General features: G+C 42.2%; 1 protein-coding gene across 3 annotated transcripts in view; it reads left to right on the top strand.

Moving 5' to 3' along the window:
- The window catches only part of ppp1r16b (protein phosphatase 1, regulatory subunit 16B), a 79799-nt gene that overhangs the window by 9553 nt on the left and 45888 nt on the right, over positions 1-24358 (top strand). For 2 of the 3 annotated variants that reach the window (XM_030051178.1, XM_030051176.1), the window contains exon 2: positions 13870-14318. In XM_030051178.1, coding sequence (XP_029907038.1) covers positions 14051-14318 — 268 coding nt within the window. In that variant the 5' untranslated portion in view covers positions 13870-14050. Of the gene's footprint in view, positions 1-12238; positions 12341-13869; positions 14319-24358 lie in introns of those variants that run through there. The other variant, XM_030051177.1, reaches the window with a different exon arrangement.

Raw genomic sequence — 24358 nt, 5'->3', positions numbered from 1 at the left:
AAAAATGGAGGGAAGCAAAAAGAGAGAGGGCAGGAAGGCAGACTGGCACGGATAAATTGAGGAGTGGCAATGTACTGTGAGAGTTCAGCTTGGGTTATTGTCTGATAGAAATGCACTTTACTTAGTGTTGTTTAGCCCAAGATAGAAGCCAGTTATAGTCTTTTATAGTGGCCTGATAATAAAGCTGTCTACAGATTTTGCTGCATGGCAACCAATTCACAATCGCTGTATTACATAAATTCTAATGAGTAATTTGTTTCTCCCCACATTCCTCTGATCCATTACACCAGAGGGATCAGAGTGTCAGTCATTGGTGGCTTTCCTGGTCATTGCTACAGGATAGCCACTAAGAAACACCAGGACACCTGCCACCTTGTCTGGCTCAAAATACGCATGGAGGCATCTGCTTTTTGTAGGATTTGAGTGTTAAATCAAGTGACAAATGTGTGTATGTGCAGACCACAGAGCTTCATGCCCCAATGAAGCCTTTTCTGTTTTGTGTTTATCTGTTTACATACAGCAGCAGCTGCTACTCTGCTTCTCTTTCCACTCCTCTGCTCTCCTCCACCGCTGATTAAGTAGAGTCCCCCCCCCCCCCCCCCCCCCCCCCCCCCCCCCCCCCCCCCCTCCTTCTACTGGTACAAGGAAACCGCTGATATTGCTGAAGGCGCGCAGAAACCCTTTCATGGCCTTTCATGGCAACATCAAGGATATATTGCTGTATTGGTATATTGGATTTTGTAAAAGTACACTTTCTGGCTAACGAATTGAAAGCTCAAAGAAGGATGTTATTGTGATTTTTACTTAATATTGCTTGGCATTCTCTAATGACATCACCACATGGGGTTTTGATAGATTGCTGTTGTTAAAGCTATTTCTGCACCAAATTGAGTAGAACTAAATGCTTATTGAGTGGGATCCAAAATGACTACAGCAAGCTACACTGACGTCAATTGGAAGCAATGGATCAGATAGAGCTGTCAAAATCCCGTGTTTTTACATTTTTCATTTTTTTAACTCACCAAGAGGAATTGCTGCAGCAGTAATGCACGCTACATTCATGGTTGGGTCCTGCACTATCCACTGCTGTGTGCAAGATGTAATAAAGTGTTTGTTTCTGTCAGGTCTTGCTACGAGAGATCAGTGTTGCATCAGTTTGACTTAAATGACTTGAGTTTATCATGGCCAGTGGTCATGTTTCGGGTTATGGCCGGAGTTGTCAGGGAGGTCAGATGTCAAATCACAGTGTAACACACAAGCCAACTGCTTCCTGCTTTAATGGCCATGTGCTGTGTGTCAGCAGCCCTTAGAGGAGTGTTTCTTTAAAAAAAAAAATGGCCCAGGACACAAAATGATCACTACTATGGTGGTAATGATCCTGAGACTTGTGGTGAAACCAGAGTTCATAAATGTGGGTCCCTGGTGGAGGAAGTTTTAAAGCTGCTGTCAGCATCTGATCATTAGCTCCAGCAAGGCCCAGTGGGTGTTTTTCAGGGCCGGTGGCAGCTCAGAGCAGCTTCTAACTGGAAAACAAAAACACTATTTGTTGTTTTGAGCCCCTGGTTCAGCTAAGCACAATGGCAATTACAGATTTTCTTTGGGAGAAATTCATTGATTTGGAAAATGAGTAAGTCCCGATTAGCTCTGTTTAGTCCCCACAGAGAGTTTTTGAAGTGTGAAATGCACTGAGCATCAAGCAAGTTGCCTTCATGGGCTACATATTGTGAATAGCTTCCTTTTAAGCACCTCTTAGGATGTGGTAAATACTAAACATTGTCAAGCCTTCTCTGGTATGCAAAGAGTGGGCTGCGCATTGATTTTCTTGGAGTGTATGCCAGTGCTGAGAAACTCCAAAGGCTCAGGCTGCCACCTTCCCCAGCAGCAGTGACAGATACAGTGTGGCGGCAGATAAACACTGCATAGCCCGTTGTCATGCATGTGGCTTCATTCTGTTTCCCTTGTCCTGTTCAACTCCATGTGGCTCTTATTTATGAAATCAGAGCAGGCCTTCGCATACCAAAGAAGGATTTATGGTTCAATGTAATCATGAAATGAGAACAAGTCATTTCATTCCAAGAGGCTGTATTGCTCAATTTAAACATGAAATTGGATCAGGCTCTTTCATTTCAAAAGTCTGTACACGATAATTCTGTAATCCCATTTTACTTTCCAAAGACGGTGTGAAAAGTTGAAAACTTGGGTGACAGAAAAGCTTTCCGTATACGCTACATTCAGTCTTCTGTTTCACGTTTGGTGCCCTGCAAGAAACCCTGCATGGATTTTGCCATTTTTAATGTAATTAACCGTTGAAATTGTCTCCTGTGTATTGAAAATGCTTCATGACCTTGAAGCCGGGCCTGTAAAATGACGAAAGTACACGGGGCTGGAATGATACAGGACCTCTGTGGGTTGGGATGGTTTGACATCCTTGGTCTCTGTTGTTTGCACAGCAGCTGTAACTCCTATTACTGCCTGGCTGAATGGTCTTGGTGGGCTTTTTAATCAGCTCGGCCCGCCTTTGGTATTAGGAGGTGATTAAATGAATTAACAGGACCTGGAGACATAGGCAGTGGCCTGGAACATAAGGGCCAGGGGTGAGGGGGCCAAGAGGGGTCAGAGTGTGTGTCGGAGAGGGGGTGGAGGGTGTGTGTGTGTATGTGTGTTTTGGGGCAGGCAGGGGGCCACCTAGTGGGGGCTCTTTCAGCTGAGCCCACAAATTCACAAGCATGCATGCATGCATGCACACACACACGCTCTCATAACATGATGGGGAATGGGCAGCTCACTTGAAGATAAACACAGACAGAAAGGATGCGTACACACACTCACACTGTCACACTTTTTTTCCCTCTTACACTGGACCATTGTGTGCGACAGTGCCTTCGCTGTGTCTCTGAGCGGGCCGTCCTGACACAGCACACGCCTCTGCGCTGCTAAATGTCACGCGCTGTTACTGACATTATTAGTGATGCGGAGAGGCCCCAGCTTGTGTGTGTGTCTGTGGGTGTGTGTGTATTTCTGTGTATGCATTCGTTCTCATGTGTATGTCTGTGCAGGGATTATTTGAGAGTGTTTTATTTTTGCATTGCCAAGTCTGTTACATTGTATTGAAGATTTCTCTTTCTCCCTAATGTTCTCTGTCTCCTGCTGCTCCAGCCTCTCTGTCTCTCCGTCTCCGCCCGTGCACATTTTTGTCTTCGCATCTGCCCGTGTCAGGCGGAGACTGATAACAGTATTTACTTGTCTTCACATAACAGTCTGTGATGTATTGGATGAGGAGGAGAGACAGAGGACTAAAAGAGTGCAGCAGTGCTCAACAGCAGCACAGGAACAGAGCTACTTTATTTACACCACATGCTGCTGCTGCTGCCCTTGCTTGTACCACACAGCTGGCACCAGTGCTGCCCTGGCACAGGCTGTGCTTCAGTAGCACACACATACACACATTCGCATGCACACACACCGACAGAAACGCTGGTATGAGCCGGCAGCATGGTCTCTACTATGGAGACCTGCTGATTGATGGGATCACAACCTCTGTGGGTGGAGTTTTCATATTTTGGCAACTTCTTCCTTCTTCCTTCTGGCCATTAAAGCGGAGAGAGGAGCTGCTGCTTTGTCCCTGCCTGCTCTTGAAGTCAGGAGTTTAAACGACGCAATAATTGGACATCCAGAAACTCTGTCCTCTACCTGAGCGTAATTACAATTCGAGCAACGCTTGTTAGAAAAGGCATATGTATAATTTCTTATGCAGACACCTTTTATCCATGTTGGACATTCATAAATGGAACGTTACTGAATGAAGTGCAAGTTTTCAAAGATATGAGCCTCATTGGAAGTGTTATTAAAATCTTTTGTTAGCTACTGGAAAATGGTGTGTAATTTTAACATGAGAACAAAATCCTGTAAATTAATGTTCTCAGTAGTGAGCTTTATCATTTAGATGGGAACCTTTTGACCTGACTTGGGTTTTTTTCTGTATCGGGGCTCTAATGTTGAAGCAGCTTCTAAAAGTTGGATGGCTTCCATTAAGGCTGAGTTGCAATCTTTCTTTGCTTCTTGTAGCCTTTCTTGTCTCTCCTTATCTCCTCCTATATTTGCCTCTCTCAAGCTTAATTGGATGAAAGGAAGCGATGGGAGAATGCTTGGCCCTCTTCCCATTACTGTTTTCAGAAGGTGATGAGGAGGAAGTTGGGGTGATGAGAGAGGAAAGCTTGAAAGCATATTGCTGTCCAAGCACCAGACCGTATTTTGAGCATCATGTCCATTAGGTTTAATGTATTCTCTTTCCAAAAGAATCTACATTAAGACACTGATTATGTCGGCACCCGGTGCTCAAAAATGCTCGACATGAGCGGCTGGCTTCTGCTTGGAAATTCAAATGGATTCAAATACATTCTTGATCCAGGTACTAAAGAAACTGAATTGATAATGACTGCTTACCTTCCATCGCCTATGCGCATGGGGAATTAACTTTCTGTTGACTTTCTCAACTTTTCATGAACCAGAGCTCTTTGTGTTGTGTGTGTGGGGTTGGAGCCAGGATGCTGCCTGAGAAAACAAAAAGTTGGCTCCGGCCAAGGCTGGATGTTGTGTAGAATTTCTGATTTCGTTGCCAGTGGAACCTCAGATTCAATAACAATGCTGTTTCCAGTGCTTTGTGCAATTGTTGTACTCAGTATTGGATCACGTCTGTTTTTGCTCTGAATTTTGAAATGAAACGTAATCTCATTTTTTCAGACCATTTTGGATGTGTTAGGAATTTTATAGTCCAAATACACTCAGTGGCCACTTTATTAGGTACAACTGCACAGTCTAATCCAATCCAATCCAACTGTTCTTCCATAAAGTTTACTTTTATGATGCCTGTAATGCTCAGGTTTTCTTTTTGTCGCCGTAATAGAGGTGTTCATTCAATTCTCTGTTTGGCACTGAGCTCATAGTTAGTGCTGCTGTTGGACTGGAGTGCATTTTATTGAGAGGTGTTTCTACTATTCTGTCCCCCTCATGTATACAAATTGGGAGGACAAAAAATTAGAAACACCTCTAAATGTAATGTAGTCCAGCAAGACCTCTGCAAACTACAACCTCAGTGATAAACATATAATTACGTTTACAGCATTATAAACTTTCGGAAAAGGTAGAATTATGGCAGAGCTGTTGCATTGAACTGCATTAGATTGTAAAGGGGGACCTAATAAAGTGGCCACTGAGTGTGTAAGATCAGTCAATGAACAGTCAGTTAAGCCCATTGCTGTGTTGATATTGCTGCACTATCCCACTGATACACTGATGCATCATGTGCTATTGTTAGTAGCCAAGTGCATTAGTTCATTTGGCCATTGACCTGATGAACAGCTGATGCATGGTTAAAAATCTAGGACAGGACTCATCCGAAAAAACCTGCTCAGTGCATCTCAACCTAAATTCACTTGTAGTGTGGTGGAAGTATGTTTCCCAGTTAGAGTGGGGAGCTGAAGCACAGCTCATTGTTTTGACTCGAGTTGGACGTGGTTGTGTGGCACGCAGCCAGCAGCCAAACTTGTTAACATGCTGCACACAGATGTTGGAAGCCACACAAGTGGAAAGCACACAACTGATTGGCTATGAGACGAGTAACAATTAAAGGGACTGTATATGTGGTGTTATAATGAACTGAAGAAACCTAAACATCCCCACACTGTATTGTCAGTGAAGCTGGGTTTTGTTGTTGTTTTTGTAGGCCAACCCGATGCTTTGACCGTGGGCTTCCGCAGCAGATTTACAGTGGGTTTTTCCCATACGGTTTTTGAAAAGGTGAGAAAATAAGCGCTGTTGCAGAGGCTTATGATGCTTACACGCTTTGTTCAACATAATAATCGCCACTAACCAATACGTTTTTTTTTTTTTTTAAGAAAAACTTTTGAACCACACACTCACAATTAATACAGGCAGAAAGTTGTAACATTTTTGGCTCAAATGAACTGGTTGCACTCCAGCAATGTCACATTGCCACCAGCCCCTGAGACAAGATGTTTGACATCATTTTCACCTCTGTACGTCCATGTGGTTTAGTTTATATGGGTAGCATTTCCTGTAACCTCAGCATAAAGACTTGAAGTCTATGGGAGTCAGCTCTGTCAAAGTGAAAAAACAAACCTTACAGCAACTCCGTCTTATTTACACAGTGTATCATGTGTATTTGAAATATGGAAATACAGAATGAAAGACAGAAAAATAGTATTTTTGGAGTATGGATGTTAGCAGGTGTAATTTATGCCGTCGAACAAAATGCCAAACTCTCTTACAGGCTTGTTAACCATGGACCACGCTTCCTGGTGTTAGGAGTACAATCTGTAACACTCTGACCAAATTCCAAAGGAACATTTTAATGTTTAAAAGAGGTCTAAACCACAAGACCCTTATCAAACCCTGGCTGTGTGGTATGCACTGTCCTGTAGTGGGACATTATGTACTGTAGTGCTGCCATCTATTACTGCTGCGTCAAATCGCCCTCATAATGTTGATGGAAGGCCCAGGATGACCTCAATCCAGGTGGTTTGTTGAAATATTAGTGAATTACAGCTGATGTCAGCACTGTTTCACATTCACACATGCACCCATACCAGCATTGTGTGTACGCAGAGTGGCACACACTGTATTAGTGCATGGCTGACCTAACCCTGATCCTAACGCTAACCCTAAAATGCCCCATTGGATTAGGGCTGGTTGATAAATCAATTAAATCGATTAATTTGGATTTTTCTTTTAAATTCATACAAAAATAGAGATTTTGATTATGTATAATTTTATAAAAGCAGCTGAGCACTCAGTCAAACAAACCAAAGGATACACTCATCCACACAGAACGTGCATGCCCAGAAATCCCCAGTCGCTCGATGATGCCCGCTAAGATTCCCGTCAGTGAGTAGTAGTAGTTAGTGGAAAAACAAGAAAAATCCAGACTGAAATTTTAAATCAGTAAAAGTGTGAAAAAATCAGTTTTATTTTTTGGCCATATTCGGCCCTCTCGAGTATAGAAATACAAGAGCACACATTCATAGACAGATGCACACGAGCAGTGACGAAGATGAAAGGAAGAAAATGGATCATGATGGCCTGAGTGCTCAGTGACAAAGCCTTTGTAGCCTGCTGAGCCCTCAGATGGCCAAGATAGTCAAGACGTCTCAACTACCCCGATTTCTACAGGTGCTGCATACAGTCTAATTGGACTAATGGCTTTGAGATTACAGCATTTTTTTTTCCTCCAAATAATTTACTTAAGCAAAGGCAGACATAGAGTTTACAGCATCCTGTTTATTGTTATGTTGGTAATTGATTTTAATTGTGTTAATATTGTGGACTGGGAGGTCAGCAGCTCATTCTGCTTTGTTCAATCTGTCAGTGACTTTTGTTTTCTCTGCAGTAAAGTCAGTGGGGGAATGGAAAGTGGCTGCTGTGTGGCACTTTCTAACGCCAACACCAGTTTCCTTTTTTTCTTTTTTTAATTCATGATGTAGACCACATTTTTGTCATCTTTCCAGTCACAAGAAGGAAGCATGGGTTTTGGTTTATAAGCTGGTGAAACATTTTGACAGCAACTATACTAACCATGAAAACTGTGAAAGAAGTGATAGAAAAATTGGCTGTAAAGTGTTACTCTGTGTTGTGGGAGTTTCTGCTGAGTGTTTAAGACATAAATACTGGTTACTTATATTGGCAGCTGCTCGATAAGGATGAAAAATGTGCATTGCGTGACCTGTTGCTTTAAATCATCAGCACAAAATCCACTTAAGGCAGTGCTTTTTCTGCAACCCCCCCCCCCAAAAATACAAGTGTAACAGAAGGTGTAAGTGCATCGTAACGTTTTTATCTGCAGCAGCGGAACTGACAGAGGTCAATCTGTGATTTTCTGCCTCAGCCCTGGAGAGCGGCTGTAATGTCATCGGTGGGCTTATGGCTGCTCACAGCGCTGTGTGTTTTACATATCTTCAGTTTGTCTTTGCCTCTTCGTCATATCAAGCACACAGTGTGCGTATGCATTGTGAGGTCTCACGCACTGCTGAGTCTCTTTACGTGCAAAATAACTTTCCTTTCAGGCTACAAATGATTTATTCTTTTCTGTCTTCGTCTGTTTTCAAAGTCGCTGAGGGGAGTGCTGAGGTCTCCCTCTCATTTGACTGTTTTTAACAGAGAGACGGAGTGAATACAAACAGGACCACACGCCTCTGGGCACGGTATGCCTTTGTTTTTTTAATGAGAATGGCCAGTAACTTTTGTCAAGTGCTTTATTTTAATGTAATAAAGACTGAATAAAGAGGGGTTGGACCTTTGCTGCTGAAGCTCAACCAGGTCATGATATATCTGCTACTAGTAAGTCCAATTTCCTATGACATACTATTATTAGCTATAATAATAGTAATGGGTGCACTTCATCAGTTTATATTTATGTATGCTGAACATCTTGTTAAATCCAACCTTCAAACATGCATCATAGAAAGCCATGTGAGAGCTGCGTAATGAAACGGTAATGGATGGAAATAAGTGCCTGTCTGATATATTGGACCGGCACTATATGTCGGCTGATATTGCACTGATATAAAAAACATTTGTAGCCAGTTCAATTTTTTTCCCCTTTTTTTTTTTTTTTTTTTTGAAGATTATTTTTTGCCATTTCTGCTTGATTTGACAGTCGCAGTAGAGAGAGACAGGAAAGGCAGGGGAGAGAGAGGGGATGCCATGCAGCAAAGGGCCTGAGGTCGGATTTGAACCCAGGACGCTGCGATCAGGACTCAGCCTTAATATGTGGTACGCACTCTACCAGGTGAGCTACCTGGTACCGGGGCGCTGCAGCAGGCTTATTTTTAAAGCTAGTGGAGATACCTGAGGAACCGTGCCTAGCATATCATGTAGTGGTGCAATGGATCATGCTTGATGTGTGATCTGTACCGATCACCCCCCACGATTTGGGACATATGTGAACCACAGATTTGCTGTGTTTTAGTCTGAAATGCGATGACCAGTTGGTTATTCAAAAAAAAAAAAAAAAAAAAGAAAAAAGAAGAAAAGCTGGCTGTGTGTTCAGGTGAACGAGGCATGTTTAATCCCAACACCAAACAAGCGCAGTGTGGCAGCACGGCAAGCGGAGGAGCGGAAGAACTTGAAAAGCCTCACACATCATTTAAGTCGCCTGTATGAGTGCCCCTCGGATTCCCTGTAAATTACAATGATGATTGAGGAGGAAAAAATGACTGGAGGGCAAAAACTGATGCTCAGCATGCTCAGCATCCTTTTTTTCCACCCCTGCACCCCTAATGTCATGCTAGGAGGGGTTGCTTGTTGTGCTAAATTTTGACAAGGGAAACCCCCCCCCACCTCAAACCTCCAGATATCTGAATGAAAATAGGTTCTCTGGACACCCACAGGTTTCTCCTTCCTGTGCAGATAGGACCCACCTTGTGCTACTCCCATGCAGTTTGGGACAAAAGCCATGTAATGTTTTTGTATGCAGTACAAATGTGTTATTTTGGCCTATTCTAAAATGATGCATTTCTGCCTACTGGCGCCTAAACAGTCGTGGAGTTGCATAAATTGGGTTTGACTAGAAAGCTGAGACAGTTGCATTCATGTGTGATCATGTTATCCCCCACAGTAGCATTTCATGGTAGTGAGACCATTTTTTTTAAAATGTATTCTTAATTTCATTGGTCAGCAATTGACCAATTGAACAGTACTGATGTTCATTTAGCTATTCTCTATTTTCTCAGTGTTCGCTTCTAGATTTGGTTAACAGTGTATAATAATGTTGAGTATTCTTTAATAAAGTTATTTATTTTAGAAAGCAGCCTTCTGAGTTTGCTGCACAATCCATATAAAAATGTCTGTTTTCATTCCACCTCCAAAATTCGTTATATTGGCTGCCATGTTGGTAAAATGTGAGTTTTTCCCCACTTAAATTGATATTGGTCTCAAAAATCCCATGTCGGTCAGGCAATAGTGGAAATGGCTGACTTCTACACAACGTGTATTTGTATTCATACGCAGGTCTGAATCTGTGTGTGTTTTTGTTGTTGTGTCTTTACCTGCTTGTTTGTCTCTGCATCACTGGGCTTGTGTGAGTGTGTAACTGTATTTGTGTGTGTGAGTGTGTGCTCTTAGTAAATATAATTACCTTTCCTGTGATTTGATCAGCAGAAGCTCCTGGGTCTCATATTGCTGCAGCTAATGCCATGGACCATCAAAGACAGATAAAGAAAACACTGAATGCTGCTGATTTGTCACGCATCCTGTCTGAAGTTAAATCACTTTGCCCGCTGCACTCACATCTAACGAACCAGGCTCACACACAGTGCATTGGAGAGACGGTTTGCATTGTAAGGTCCAGCACATTGTAAAATACAACATTTCCTGTAGAACGTTTTAGAGATGCCACGGGTTTGGCTAATTTTGGTTATTAAGTTCAAGTATACTCGCTGGCCCACTTCTTGGATCGGTTCCAGTAGCTGCTGCAGTTGAAGAGAGGCTCTTATTTAGATATTGGCTGTAACTTTAATGATCCCTGTGGGGAAACTGGGTAATATTCATATCAAGATATGATATATGATATGAACACTTATTCTGTAATTGTATTTTTAATTGTTATTTTTGGAAAGTGGGCTGCATTCATTAATCAGTAATCACTGCACTATCTATCTATCTATCTATCTATCTATCTATCTATCTATCTATCTATATATATATATATATACACATATTCACACACAAACTTTTTTTTTTAACTATGTGGGTCCACCACTCTGTGTGTGTGTATCCCTTACAGCATTTACTGTTTTATCTACCCAGTTCCCAGTGCTCTAGTCAGCCTCTATAAACAGGGGAGAAGGGAGTAGGTGGTGCGGACACATTTATTTTCATAGATAAAAGTTTTAATAAGGCTCTAAAAAAATATTTACAGTAAACAAACATCCATAGTAAATTCTGCAATATGTCAGCATGGCCAAAACAAGCAGATTTTCTCTCCTGGTTTATAAAAAAAAATGGTTGAACACGTGCACTGAGGCAGCGTGCACAGTTTGTCCTAACAGTCGTATTTAGCCAGCATTGTGTTTGTTGTCTGTTTCGCAGTGACAGTTCGTTAGTGTTAGTGGACGTGTCTGTTTTATGTCATTACTTAATGGATGTGCGGCTATCAATAGCAGCAGCGTGGTTTAGTCCCCACCAGGAGCAGGAGCAGGGACATGACAGGCAGCGAGACACACTGTACCTCAAACAGCACATGACAGCGGATTGCTACAAGGAAGCATAATGCGGTTAATGTGGATCGCTTATGTTCTTTCATGTATCACAAAGCATCAACAATCACACGTAGGAGATGGTGGACACATGAATTCACAGTGCAGTCATGTAAAGCAGTCATGTGTAAATTTTGGTGGTTACAGTTAAGTAAGATAACCCACCGTATGCCAAGGACATGCTGCTGACACCATAAGCTGATGTTTTAGAGAATTTTCCACCAAACTTCATTTATTGGTATACTTGAAGTATTTCAATTTATAAGTTGCTGGGCATGCATCAGGTTCCTGCCTATTCTTTAGAGGTTGTTGAAAAGCGTTCTGGGAAATTGGTAAGTGAAGTAAGGGTACATAGGGAGTGATTGTAAATCAAAAAGTAAATTACTGCGCTTCACCACAAAATAAATCCTTGAATGCACTGGGAATCACAGAAAAATAACTTGTAGCTTTAGCTAGAAATTCCCCCAGAGTCCTTTGGTGCCTCATTTTAATCTTCTTGTGATTGACCTTTGCATCCTGGTCAATCTGTACAGAGCACTTTTCTGTTCGCCCTTCTGTTGTGTGAAAGGCATTTTCTGTGTATTTCATAAAAGCTGCTGCACTTTTATTCCACTTATCACTGATATGGTTTGTTAGAGTAGAGACAGTCAAGGGTACACTGACATCCTTGTGCTGAAACAAGATTTATGCATCTAAAGTTATCAGAATCAACAGCTTGGCAAGGCTCAATTTGGAGATTTGTTTGGGTGCGAGCATGACTTTTGAGTACATTTACTTTGTTGTGAAGTTAAAACGCAACAGACAATGCTTGTATGTGTACACGCACGCACATATGCACGCACTCTCGCACACACACACACACACACGCACACACACGCTGCCTTGTAAACGGATGGCTGAGAGTGATGCTGAAGGAAGTGATTAGGCTGCTGGTTTCCTGTCCATGTTCTCAACAGTTAGGTGGCAGTTGTATTGTTGCAGTGTAAACACACTGTATGGACTGCAGCAGACTGACTGGACATGGTAGCACATTGTGTTGCGGACTCTTTTATTAAAGGAGCTGATTGACGGTGGGTACACCATATGCACTTTGTTTTGTTAGAAACGCTTATCAGACTGCAACACCTCAGAAAATATTTAGAAGTGACGGCAACTCAGCAAACCTGTGTGAGAAATAAAACATGCATGCCAAATGTTTTAACAATTGTGCGGCATAATTTGCTGTTGAAATGTACTTGATTATATGTATGCGCCGTATAATTACTGTATGGTTTTGCTCGCCAAGTGATTGGTAAGTGCTGTGCTTTATCAGTTGGAGGTTGTCTGGCTGCACTGTGATAGTAGGGAAATGATCTTACTGTGCTCAGTCTTTAGAAATGTGGGTAATGTTTTATTGAATTTGACCTTTTTGATGGTTTTAAAACACAACAAATACTTAGCAAATGAGCTTTTTAGTCTGCAAATGGCCCTGGCTGGATTTATCACCTCTAGAAGACGAGCTGTACCAGGCATCAAGAGAAACACGGCCATCAGAGGAACAACTGAAATGTTGCTGCTCCTTTTATTGATAGATCTCATTGCGCTTCCTGAAAAAGAGCACTCAGGATAAAAAATGAAGCTGTTGACTCATCGACAATGAAGACAAAGGGACAGACTGGCAGCTTTTGTTCATGTTGTTTACCGCCAAAGTGCTGATGACCTCAAAAGACAAACTGCTTCAGTTCACTGCCCCGGTAGTTTTGACTCTCTATCAGGTTCCCTTCCTTTCGGCGTCTGCTTGTAGCATTCAGGAAGCGGTTAACCTTGATGGAGGATGGTAGAGACGGGTTTATAACAGCTCACAAAACAAATGGAAACTTTGAGACTACAAACCATGTGCAGGCATTTAGCTGAAACAGGTGAATTGTCCCCGTCTTCTCAGAAGTAAATGTTTCCTCTTCCTCTTTATCTGTTTCGTTTGACATCTCAGTGAATAGACAGTGCTCAAGACAGAAAAAAAGGTATTTGTAAAGTGACAAAAAAGGTGTCATTCAGCTTATTCAAATCATTGCTCACATATTGTGCGTCATCGTGATTGTTTTAGCTCTAGCACCCGTTATTCTCTCTATGGTAGGTGCAATTTGAATGGTGATACAAGAATTTGAGATGATTAAGGTATCTAGGATCGGAATATGGACAAAAAAAAATCAACCCTTAGAGCTGGTAGGGTTTCAGTGACTTCCTCTTAAGAAAGGCAAGTACTTGCTGACATGATGGATTGAATGTTGGTTTTCTGTTTAAAGGATGTCTCTTCAACTAGGCTACCCTGACCACCAAAGTGCAAGTGTATGCAGAAAGTGCATCAGACCAATACCTACTGTAAAGTGTCAGCAGGATGCAGTGGGTTTCCCCAGTGCATCTGGCTGAAGATTGACTACAGGTTTAAGGCTGCATATAACTACTTCCACATTTTACACACTGGTTTATTTATTAAACTCTCAGGTACTAAAGGTTTGTCGCTGATATGCTTATCAGCGGTTTGTACATTGCTTGTGAACAGTCATCAGACTTGATGAGTCAGCTTATCTCTCTCTCTCCTACATCCTCTTCTATTTAACAGGAAGTCTGCGGCTGCTGTTGAAGGATGATGATGAAGATGATGGGAGGAGGCCACGGCAGAAGGTGCAGTCCTCGCTAGAACTGGACGTTTTCCCCTAATCCCCTTCTCTTCCTACCTCTCCTCTCCTCTACTACCTCCCCCCATCCTCCCTTCTGGTGGGCGCCTCTTCTGCTTCGGCGCGATGGCCAACCACCTGGAGCTGCTCCAGGAGCTGCAGCAGCTGGACAAGGTTCCCAGTCTGGAGAGGCTTCGGGCGGCCCAAAAACGCCGAACCCAGCAACTGAAGAGATGGGCCGTCTACGAGAAGGAGATGCAAAACAAGAAGCGGAAGGCCGACAAGAAGGGCCGTAACACCAACAATCACCAACACCCGGAGTCGAAGAGACACGTGTCGTTTGCCGCCAGCGTGGCACTTCTGGAGGCATCGGCAAGGAACGACCCCGATGAAGGTAAGAGTTAATAGGTAGACATTTATCCACAGCAGGGCCAAATGAGACAGGGGCAGTTATAAGGAGGTCAGTGGCCCAGTTAGCCCTGTTTGACCCTGTAATGGAAATGGTAAACAAGACACAGACCGCAGAGGTGCTCATTACACAAACAACTGATTAGCTTGCAAATGACAACAATCATACATTTGCTCAATGTGACAAAACCACAAAATATGTGCCTCTGTGAATTCTGTTCATAAGGTCAGAGTCAAACAGTACAAAGCTCTGTGATGCCACGTTTAAATAATTATGGCAATTTCGGCTTCACCTCGCCACTTCAGTTGGATATCAAAATGCCAAGGTCAGTGAAACGATTAGCTTGGTCTGGCCCACTTAAACTGCCAGCGGAAGTGACTCTATTCTAACTGAATTTGCTCTGCTAGCAGAGTGTTTTATCATAGGAAAATAATGGAGCTGTCACACTGAAATGAAACTCTGCCAGTCTTTTAATTAAAATTTCTACGGCTGGTGCCCCCTATTTGGGGATGATAATTGTTTCCCACCAGCACAAACAGTCCCAGCACACTGTAGCATTGCTAACAATGTATCAGTGATGCAGCACTGACAATAGACTACTATCTTTTAGATATGGCACTTAATTTAACTTTGCTGTTAGTTGAAATTAGAAGGAACTGTTTTAATCGCAACAAACTTAGCCCAAGGCTGTGCTTCTGTACACTCTTTGCTTATGTAAGCTGTCTTTAAAGATAAGGATACAGCCATCCGGCCTATTTATTTTCACATGATTCTTGCATTGGCTGAGCAAAAACACACACATGCACAGACACATACATACACTTACATAAACTCCAGCTGGAGTGAGATTCACTGGAAGTCACGTGTTTTGTGTAGTCTTGACTTTCCATTGGATTTCACCATGGTGTGTATTCCAAATAAAGATTAGATAAAACCAGCAGGCGATAAAAGGATATCACCTAATAGGCTAAAAGGGGGCAGTTGTTTCCAACTTGTGCACTATTATCATACTAAAAAAAATCCTCTCACCACTTATCCTGCTGCAGTTGCTAAGACTGTTGCTGCTTTATTACAGACAGATGGAAGTGTTACTGTTCTATGAAAGGTTTGCAAATGGTTTTATTGAACAGTGCTAAAAGCTTTTTGCTGTACTCTGCTGCGCCGTGTGTAATCCCCTAGAAAGTCTGCTGAGCCACTTAGACTTTGAACCCAGTTTGTTGTTGCGGTTGTTGATGATCATATTATTCTTGGTGATTGATTTGAAGTGCTATAAGAGGTGGCCAGGAACATGCAACACCTGCTCATTAACAGTCATTTGAGTAGATTTCTGCAGCTGTAGCCCACAGTGCCGTGTCCTGTCACTCAGGTTTATTATGAAATGAACAAAAAATTAAGCTCCTCCAGCGCAATGTACAAGACCTAACAGCGGGTTAAATGATCAGGTTGTCTTTGTGCATGGTCAAGGTAATGAGACATTAGTGAGGCATTTGCACAGATTCAGTCCGAAAGGGACGGCCTTGCTGGGCTTTGGGGGCAGACAAAACGTGGGAAATAATAGGTTGCATTCTTTGCTGCCAAGTGGATTTTTCACAAAATATGTTTTTGATTTGAACTTTTGCAGGCAGAATGGGGAAAAAAAACATTGAGGGCTACCAGGGCGTGATTAAGATTTCATATCAGGATGGTTTTCAATTGAAAATCATTTATACAAAATACAATCAGCAAATACCTTGAACGGTATTTGTTCAACCTGTAGCCTTGGCCAAATAAAAACTTTACATTTAACTACCCTAGCAGGCGGTTTCATAAGGTGATGCATTAGGCTGACTACACTGTGCAGTTGTTGTAAATGTGCATTTATAGCAAAAGTTACCAGTGTGGCAAATAAATGAGATGGAGCGGCTGGAGTTTGTGGATATAAAATGTGTGTTTTACACAGAGCACCAGCAAAAACACTGGTGTCAGTTTGCAAATTGATTTCTAACCACTGAGATAAACCTTGAATTGATAGTTAAGTAGTTTTCAAGCCCCAAGGTATAGTTATGTTTTTTCATGTAAATAATGGTTTTGTGCCAACATGAATGTGTCTAAATTGTATGTATTTTTCCCACATCTGAGTAACGCTGCATAAGCCGGCCTTGTTTATACATGACAGTCGGCCATGGCTGTTATGTATACACTGGGCTCTGCATATGTATTAGCTTTGCCAGCCAGGGTATATAGCTCAGTGTGCAAGGCTATATACCCCAGAGCAGATTTATTTGCATTGGTGTGGGCACCAGTGATCTGTGGAAGCACTGTCAGTTTTCCTTATTGCTGGCAGTGCCTGAGCATAAAAAGGTTTGCTATCAGCATTGTTTAATGTGGGTGACCGTGAGAGAGGGAGAGAGATAAAAAGAGAGGAAGGGAGACAGTCTGTAATGTTGCCCACACAGCCCCACTGGCAGCTGGTTAGCTGAGGATTCAGATAATCTCTTCTCTCATTCCCTCTGGTCCCCAAACGCTAGCGCAGACGACACGACTCCACAAAGCACACCGCTCCAGCACGTAGGCCATGGCCAGCCTTTATAAGAATATTATGTGGCATTATCCTTTATTTCTCAGTACAAGCATTCTAAGGAATGTGATTGAAAAAAAGAATGAAATAAAAAAAAAAAAAATATCGGGATAGATATTTGCTGGAACATCTGATACATCTCAGACAAACAAAATATCAGTGGAAGCTGAAGACTTTGAGGCTGTTTGCACTTGGTATTAACAACCGTCCTGAGAAATCTGACTACAAGCTGACACCCCTGAGTACAGGTGTGCACAGCAGCAGTGCATGCTCAGTGCGTCCTGAGTGACTGGATCTCAGGACACATTCGGAGCTGGTCTGGGACGCTTGTGTCCGCATCGCATTAGAGGTGTAAACAGACGTGTCCTGGGACGCATTGAAGGACCGCCCACTCACCTGACGTCCTCTTGTCTTGTTCAGCCCAGCAACCCCGACACCGGCTAGACCATCACTTTTCCAACAGAGAAATATCTTACCTGACTCTGCCCAGTGCAGCTGAACTGTCAGATTGGTTGGTTAAATGCAAACTGAAGTGCAGGTCGGCTATAAAGCAGCTGGTTAATGAATAAAAACTATCCTCAATAAGACATGAGCTCCCCCAAAAACATGATGAAAGACATTTGGGGGGTCTCTAAAATATGTATTGGCAATATGCAGGGTTTTTTCTTCCACATAAAATTCAGAGGCAGCGGCAGTTCTTAAATTATGTGCCCCGGCCTGACTTAATGCATTCTGTCTAACCCTAGATGTGATAGAGTTACTACAACTACTCATAGAAGTAGACTAGAAATATTATAGCAGCCGTGTGGATGTGCACGTTGCAGTTACTACAGGAATACCACAGAAATATTACAGGTCGATTTATCCACCTTAGCGGAGAACCCGACCCTCTCAAACCTGCTGGAATAATGAAATAATCTGAGCTGAATGTGACCGGGTAGAGCCTGTAATAGATGTGAAATATGTTGTGATTGACAGCTGCATTAAAATGAGGCTGGAGTGTGCTAGGATGTTTCCTTTTGTTAAATACCTGCAGCCTGTTATATGATGTTTTATTTATTTTTTTTTTTTTTCATGGAAGGATGACTTGCAAAGTAGGAATTTCATTTTACAGTCTCTCTCTCTCTCTCTCTCTCTCTCTCTCTCTCTCTCTCTCTCTCTCTCTCTCTCTCTCTCTGACATGATACGTTATTTGGAGATGTATGTCAATGCCAGGTGTGTATGACTGGACTGACAGCTGTCCACTTGTATTTGGATTTCTCAGGACAGTTGTTAATACCAGGTGGGACAGCCTTTTTGACAGCAAGGTTAATTTTTCATAAATAGGAACAAATGTTGTGCATGCGAGCATTTTATAAGCGAAGCCTCTGATGAGCACCAACAATGAGCCGCACAGCTGGCAATGGAAAGTTACTGATGGGGTTGGAAATAAGTGGAGCCACTAATCACCTCCTTCGCAGGAAGAGAAAGGAGGACAAAAAAGAAAAACAGATTGAACTTGACCTGAGGCTGACTCTGCCGGCCCGGAGGCCATAATAAGATAAAGCTTTGATTGGTTGGAGTGACTTCTGTTTCGTCCCTGATTGGTTGGAGTGGGAGAGACGCTTCCTGTGATTCTTTCACTACTTTGTATTCACTTTGGCCACAGTCACAGCATCCCTGGGCTGGCCACAGGGTGTGTGTGTGTGTGTGTGTGTGTGTGTGTGTGTGTGTGTGTGTGTGTGTGTGTGTGTGTGTGTGTGTGTGCGTGTGTGTGTGTGTGTGTGTGTGTGTGCGTGTGTGTGTGTGTGTGCGTGTGTGTGTGTGTGCGTGCGTGTGTGTGTGCGTGTGTGTGTGTGTGCGTGTGTGTGTGTGTGTGCGTGCGTGCGCGTGTGTTCGGAAGTATACATGGTGAATGCAAGCTGACAATTTGTATTTGTTGTTTCTTGTGCATGCAGTGCTCTTGTCAAGGTTTATTTTGAGAGTAGATGATGTTATTGACGCTAAGGTGTGTTTATGTGTAGGTGTGCTCATTTATGTGCATGTGTCACTTGTGTGTATATGTGTGTACTTGCATGTGTGTGTGCATGCGTATCGGGTGTGTATACTTGTGTGTGTGTGCGCTTCCTTTCCTCTTTGGTCCACAGTGGCCTTGTCATTATAACCTCTCTGGCAGCTCAGAGAGCAGGCTCACCAGGCTGTGAGGAGAGGTTAGACACAGATATATTAAGGCTACCCAGTAGAAGATGTTTACTCAAGCTGAGGTTTGCGTGTGTGTGTGTGTGTGCGGTATGGTTTTGAGAAACAGGAAAGAGAGTGAGGCAAGTGCAAATATGTGACCAAGTGTGTACATATGTGTATACATATAAATATATGCTTGTTTGTATTTGCAGTGGTTATGTGTGAATGTGTGCACCCATACTTGTATATGTGCCAGTATAGACGCCTGCTTGTCACCTGGAGAAACAGTGAAGCGGCCGGGACGTGAGGAGATAAGATAGGACGGGGAAGGAGATGCTGTAGGATAAGGTGGGACGGGATGCATCCTGAATCTCTGCTATTTCTTCCCCCTCCGGCTGCGACCGTCCTGAACCCTCTGCCCCCTCCTGGTGATGAGCGCTGATGGCTGTGAAATTACTGCGAAGCACTTCGGTGTCTCTCTGTGCAACTCTCTGGCTATTGAGACTGATGGGTTTCCTCCCCTCCAGAGAGACGCTGTCGAGCAGAGGAGCAGTGGATAGGGTCAGAAAGGACAATCAACACATATTGTCACTTGCCCTCTCTCTCTCACACACACACACACGCACGCACGCACGCACGCACAGAGACAGACAGTATTGACTGATATGACATTTTCTTGTAACACAGCTTTGTGATGAAACTGTGAAACAAGAAGCATTAACCGTTGTTGTTTTCTGTGTTTCATTCCATCATTTACAAACAAGAAGAATGCAAAACACATTGTGGAACATTTTTTGAAGCTGTAACCTGTGTTTTCCTTATAATTATAGTATATTATAGTGCTGCTGTTTTTAAAGCTGTTGAAAATGGCTGCTGATTTTTTTTTTTTTTTTTTTTTAAATAAAGCATGAGACGTCCTAATCCTTTAACCGCACGTCTTCAGTGCCCTGTAAGAAACCACAAACCTGCATTTCTGTGGCTTGTCTGTGCTGAAATATGCAGCCTTTTCCCTCAAGCATAGAATCTTTCCTTATTGTGTGTCCAAGTTAAATAATTTAAAATGTCTTGCAAATGTCAAAGATGTACAATGTGCAAAAAAAAAAAAAAAATCAGTCAGTTATGAAAAGCTAGCCATGGAGATACATTTTTAATTTTCATGGCACTGTGACTGTACTCCCACAACAATTCTCTTAAAAGGACAAGATTCATAATGTCATACTGTGTGTGTGTGTGTGTGTGTGTGTGTGTGTGTGTGTGTGTGTGTGTGTGTGTGTGTGTGAGTATCAGAATGACCCGATCTGTTTTGGCCCAGTTTGAACCCTGTCTATGTTTTACAATTCTGTGTGTTTCCCCACCCCTGAGCCCTTTTCTTCACCCATTCACATGGCAACACCCAGTGCACTAATTACCCCTTTCTTCCCACTCAGAATCATAACTTATAGGTCAGTGTTGAAAAAGCCACACTTTAGATCCCCATTCCATTTTTAGGCATGCGGCTTTTGCCTCTGGCTCACCACCTTTCCTCTGCCATGTCATCATCATGAGGGCACGGAAGAGGAATAACTCTAGATTTCAGAAAAGGAAAAAAATACCCAGGCAGTAAGTAACTCCTCTTGGAAGGAGACTTTGCATGTGGTTTTGTCTCTTTTTTTTTTTTTTTCCTTCTCTGGTTATTTGTGTGCAAATGAGCTCTCAGAGGAGCTTTTGTCTTCCTCTGCTGTCTTATTAGAGTAGTAAGGCTCTCTCCTCAGAGGCCTTAGAAAGGCTTAGCAGCTCCCAGGCATATGGCAGCAACAGAGTGGCATTAAAAAGACAAAGAAGGACAGAGTGAAAAGGAGACGACTCCAAGACAAATAAAAGATGCATCCTGCTGGCTGCATCTTTACTTTTATGTGTCTATCTCCATTTTTAGTTAGGCAGTACTTTGTGATGGTTTTGTGTCATTTTGCTGCTATTTAAAGACTTATGGTTACATTTTGTTGTATTTGAGTTTTTACCCTCTCAAATGTGTTTTGTTTTGTGGATGTGCCTTTTAGGCCTCCTGCAGCTGAAAAAATAGCTGCTTGGCTAACTCAGGAACATTTACATGAAAATGCTCATTGTTGTGCATTGTTCTCTGTACAAGGAAACAAATGATGATATGTTGCTTAACCTTAATCCTTGGTATCAAATTCCAGTGGAGAGATTGTCGATTTGACCAGCCACTCACGCCGATGAGGACGGCATGTAACTTAGAAAGTCAGTGCGACCTTTATGTTGGATTTTTTTCAGTGACTGACTTTCTTTGCTGTAACGGCTCTCAACGACCAAGGTCATATGGATTGGAGGAGTTTGAGAAAACTTGCTGCTACGAATCAGTGCACTGATCCAGAATAGTTGCGATTTGATACAATGCATACATGAGCAACCACGTTAAAACTGAGATTGTGATTTTACATATTTCACACGTGTGGTATTGACAGGAAAATGCATGCAGCTGCTGTTTTATTAAAAGATTAAGCAAACTCGACTGATTGGTGAATCCTGCTCGGCAGAGTCGCTCAGTAGACACATGGTGCATACTGATGGTGACTTTTTGGCCAATCATATGCCTTCTTACCAGCTGTTAACCAATCAGAAGCCAAAGAGGCACTTGCAGCCAGATGGTGAGAAGCTTGGAGAGTTTCAGCCACATGGAAGAACTGAGCGACACCGAGGAGGAGAAGGTTGTTGGTAATTATGTCTCGATGAGTGAGGATTTGGTCCTGAGAAGCAGTTCAGTTGGTGGCGGTCACAACACGAGTGGTTTGGCAGCAGTTTGGACTGCATCACTCCTCAAACAACAACAAAGCCACAATATAGCCACCAAATTCCAAGAATACAGTAAATGTGCAACCCAAGCACAGATATTACCTCGTGAAATTGCGTATGAATTTGTTTGGAAAAGTGCTGCTTCATATGTTTGAGGCCGTCAAAGCCTATTTTTTTTTTCGAGCTTGTATTTTTCATTTGGTTTATTCACAGTATTGTTTTTTACTCATTCTACCTGTTCTACACTGTAACAAGGAAATAACATGCTAACTCAAATATGTATAATATCAAATTGAAAATTTGGCCTTGCAATTGATTAACTTGCAAGGCCAATACAGGCTGAAACCTTTGAAATCACTATACATTTTAATAAAAAAAAAAAAAAAATACATTAACATTTTTCTACATTTCCCATCAGTAAAGTTTTACAGCAGTACACTGCATTATGTTTTAATATTTGCCTTATCTCATTCAGTGATGTATGAGATGTAAGTAATTCATTGAGTAGTTGACAATCAACAGCTTGATTGTTGAGGAAAATATAGTGTTTTTAATTGTAATTATACATTATTCAGATTAGGGGTGTTGCATTGTTATTAACAATGAATTAAAAAACAAAAACAAAATCATATTTATTTCATGTTAATAATACACATAAGATACTATCATGTCAATAACCCAGCACCTGTTAAATAATTTGTTTCTTTCTGTTTGCACTTTGTCTCCCTCCACCAATGCCATACACACACACACACACACACACACAGACACAGTGTGGTTATAGACTTCCTCTCCACCTCCCTAAAGTCGTATTTTGAATGCACTTCATTTACCAAAAAAGAGACTAAACGCATAGTAAACAAAATTTAAGAGGGAGAGAATTGACTGATAGCATAATTATTTTAATTTTTCCTTCAGATTTTCTGTCGATACTGTGATAATATCATTATCATGAATTTTGTTGGTCATGGCAGTCTTGCAGTGAAAGTCTGATGTGGTGACAGCCTGAATTCAGATGGAGCCTGGAGGTCATGCTGCCTCTCTGCTGCTGTGCTTTTCTTTCAAATGCAGGATCTGTTATGAAAACCAGTGACATGACTAGTGGACTTTTGGTTAGAGGCTGATTTCTGGCAAACAAAATTCAAGGGTGTGCGGGGTTTTTCCCCAACTTCGTTTAGTCATTTATTTTTCATGATGGTGATAGAATGCGATCTTTAACGGGGCTTTATATCTTCTGACAGTGCAAAAACGTTTGGACTGAGTTTGATTTGACTTGCATCTGAGTTTTTTTTTAACCATTTATCTTCTCTAACTTAATCTATATTTTCTATGTCCACGGTTGCTGAAATGTATAGTCAACATTGTTGTATCTAGTGTCAAGACAACTCATCTGTAAAGGATTGTGGCTGAGTGAACACTCCTCAGAGAAATATCTTGCTCAGCACTATCTCGTGACCCATCACTGGAGGGTGTGTGCTCACATGTGTAGTTCAACGAGTGTGATGGCTGACAAAACAACACGCAACACAGATCACAGCAGAGACAAACAATCTGCTAGGACACAAATCTATGAGGTTCTGAGGATGTTATGCCTCCCTCCTGCTGTCTCTCATTTTGCAAATCCAGTAATTTTAAATGTTAAATTGTTTGGAGAATCCAGCAGGTTGTAATGCAGGGCTCAGGTGTGCATTCAGAGTGTTGTGGCTCTGTGCTCATGACATTCTGTAGATGTGAGGTTAAGTCGCCCTCTTGAAAGTTACATGTTGCTGTCGGCCATAGGATTTGAATAAAAATTCTGATAGAGCACACAGTGGCTTTCAGTCAGTGCGCTGCTGAGGTTCAATTTTAATCAAATGTAAAATAAATCTTTGTCAAACATAGCATTACATTAACTGCATCTGCACTGAAATACCGAATAATGACATCATATTAAATCATTCTGTTTTCTAGATGACTTCATTCAAAATGCTTTAAATTATCATAGGTGCAATCAGTTTTCTGCATGGGTGGCCCATGTGGGAGTTATTTTCCGATCGTGAGTTCCTCTCCACAAACGGAGTGGCGTGTGCACCTGAACTAGCAGCTCTTTCTGTTTCGCCGTCTCTGCTTGTATGATCACTCTTGATTTTATGTGACATTTCTGAGCAGTTGATTACTCGAGTAGGATTTGACATTTGGTGTCTTGCGCAAGTGCGCCGAGACAATGAAAAGGTGGAACCCCACTGATAAAATGTATTCTTGTTCACGTGGTATTTGTCAGATGCATGCCTCGGTGATTAAGAGTCTTGCTGTCCTGACCTCAGTAGATTTGAGGAAGTGTTTTTTCCTGATGGGCTGTCTGGCTCTGCATTGCTAGATTTGTGGTATAGGCTTCTCTTCATCATCTCATCACCTCATCTTCCCTATCAGTCTGTGAGATTGAGGACAGTTTGTTCAGATTTTCATCCTCAGCCTGCATTCAGCCCCCCAGAAATACCTCTTTCTCTCTCTGTCTCTCTCTCTCTTTGTCTGTCTGTGT

This window comes from Myripristis murdjan, chromosome 5 (genome assembly GCF_902150065.1).
Source record: "Myripristis murdjan chromosome 5, fMyrMur1.1, whole genome shotgun sequence".
NCBI lineage: Eukaryota > Metazoa > Chordata > Actinopteri > Holocentriformes > Holocentridae > Myripristis > Myripristis murdjan.
This window is presented reverse-complemented; position numbering and strand designations above follow the sequence as displayed.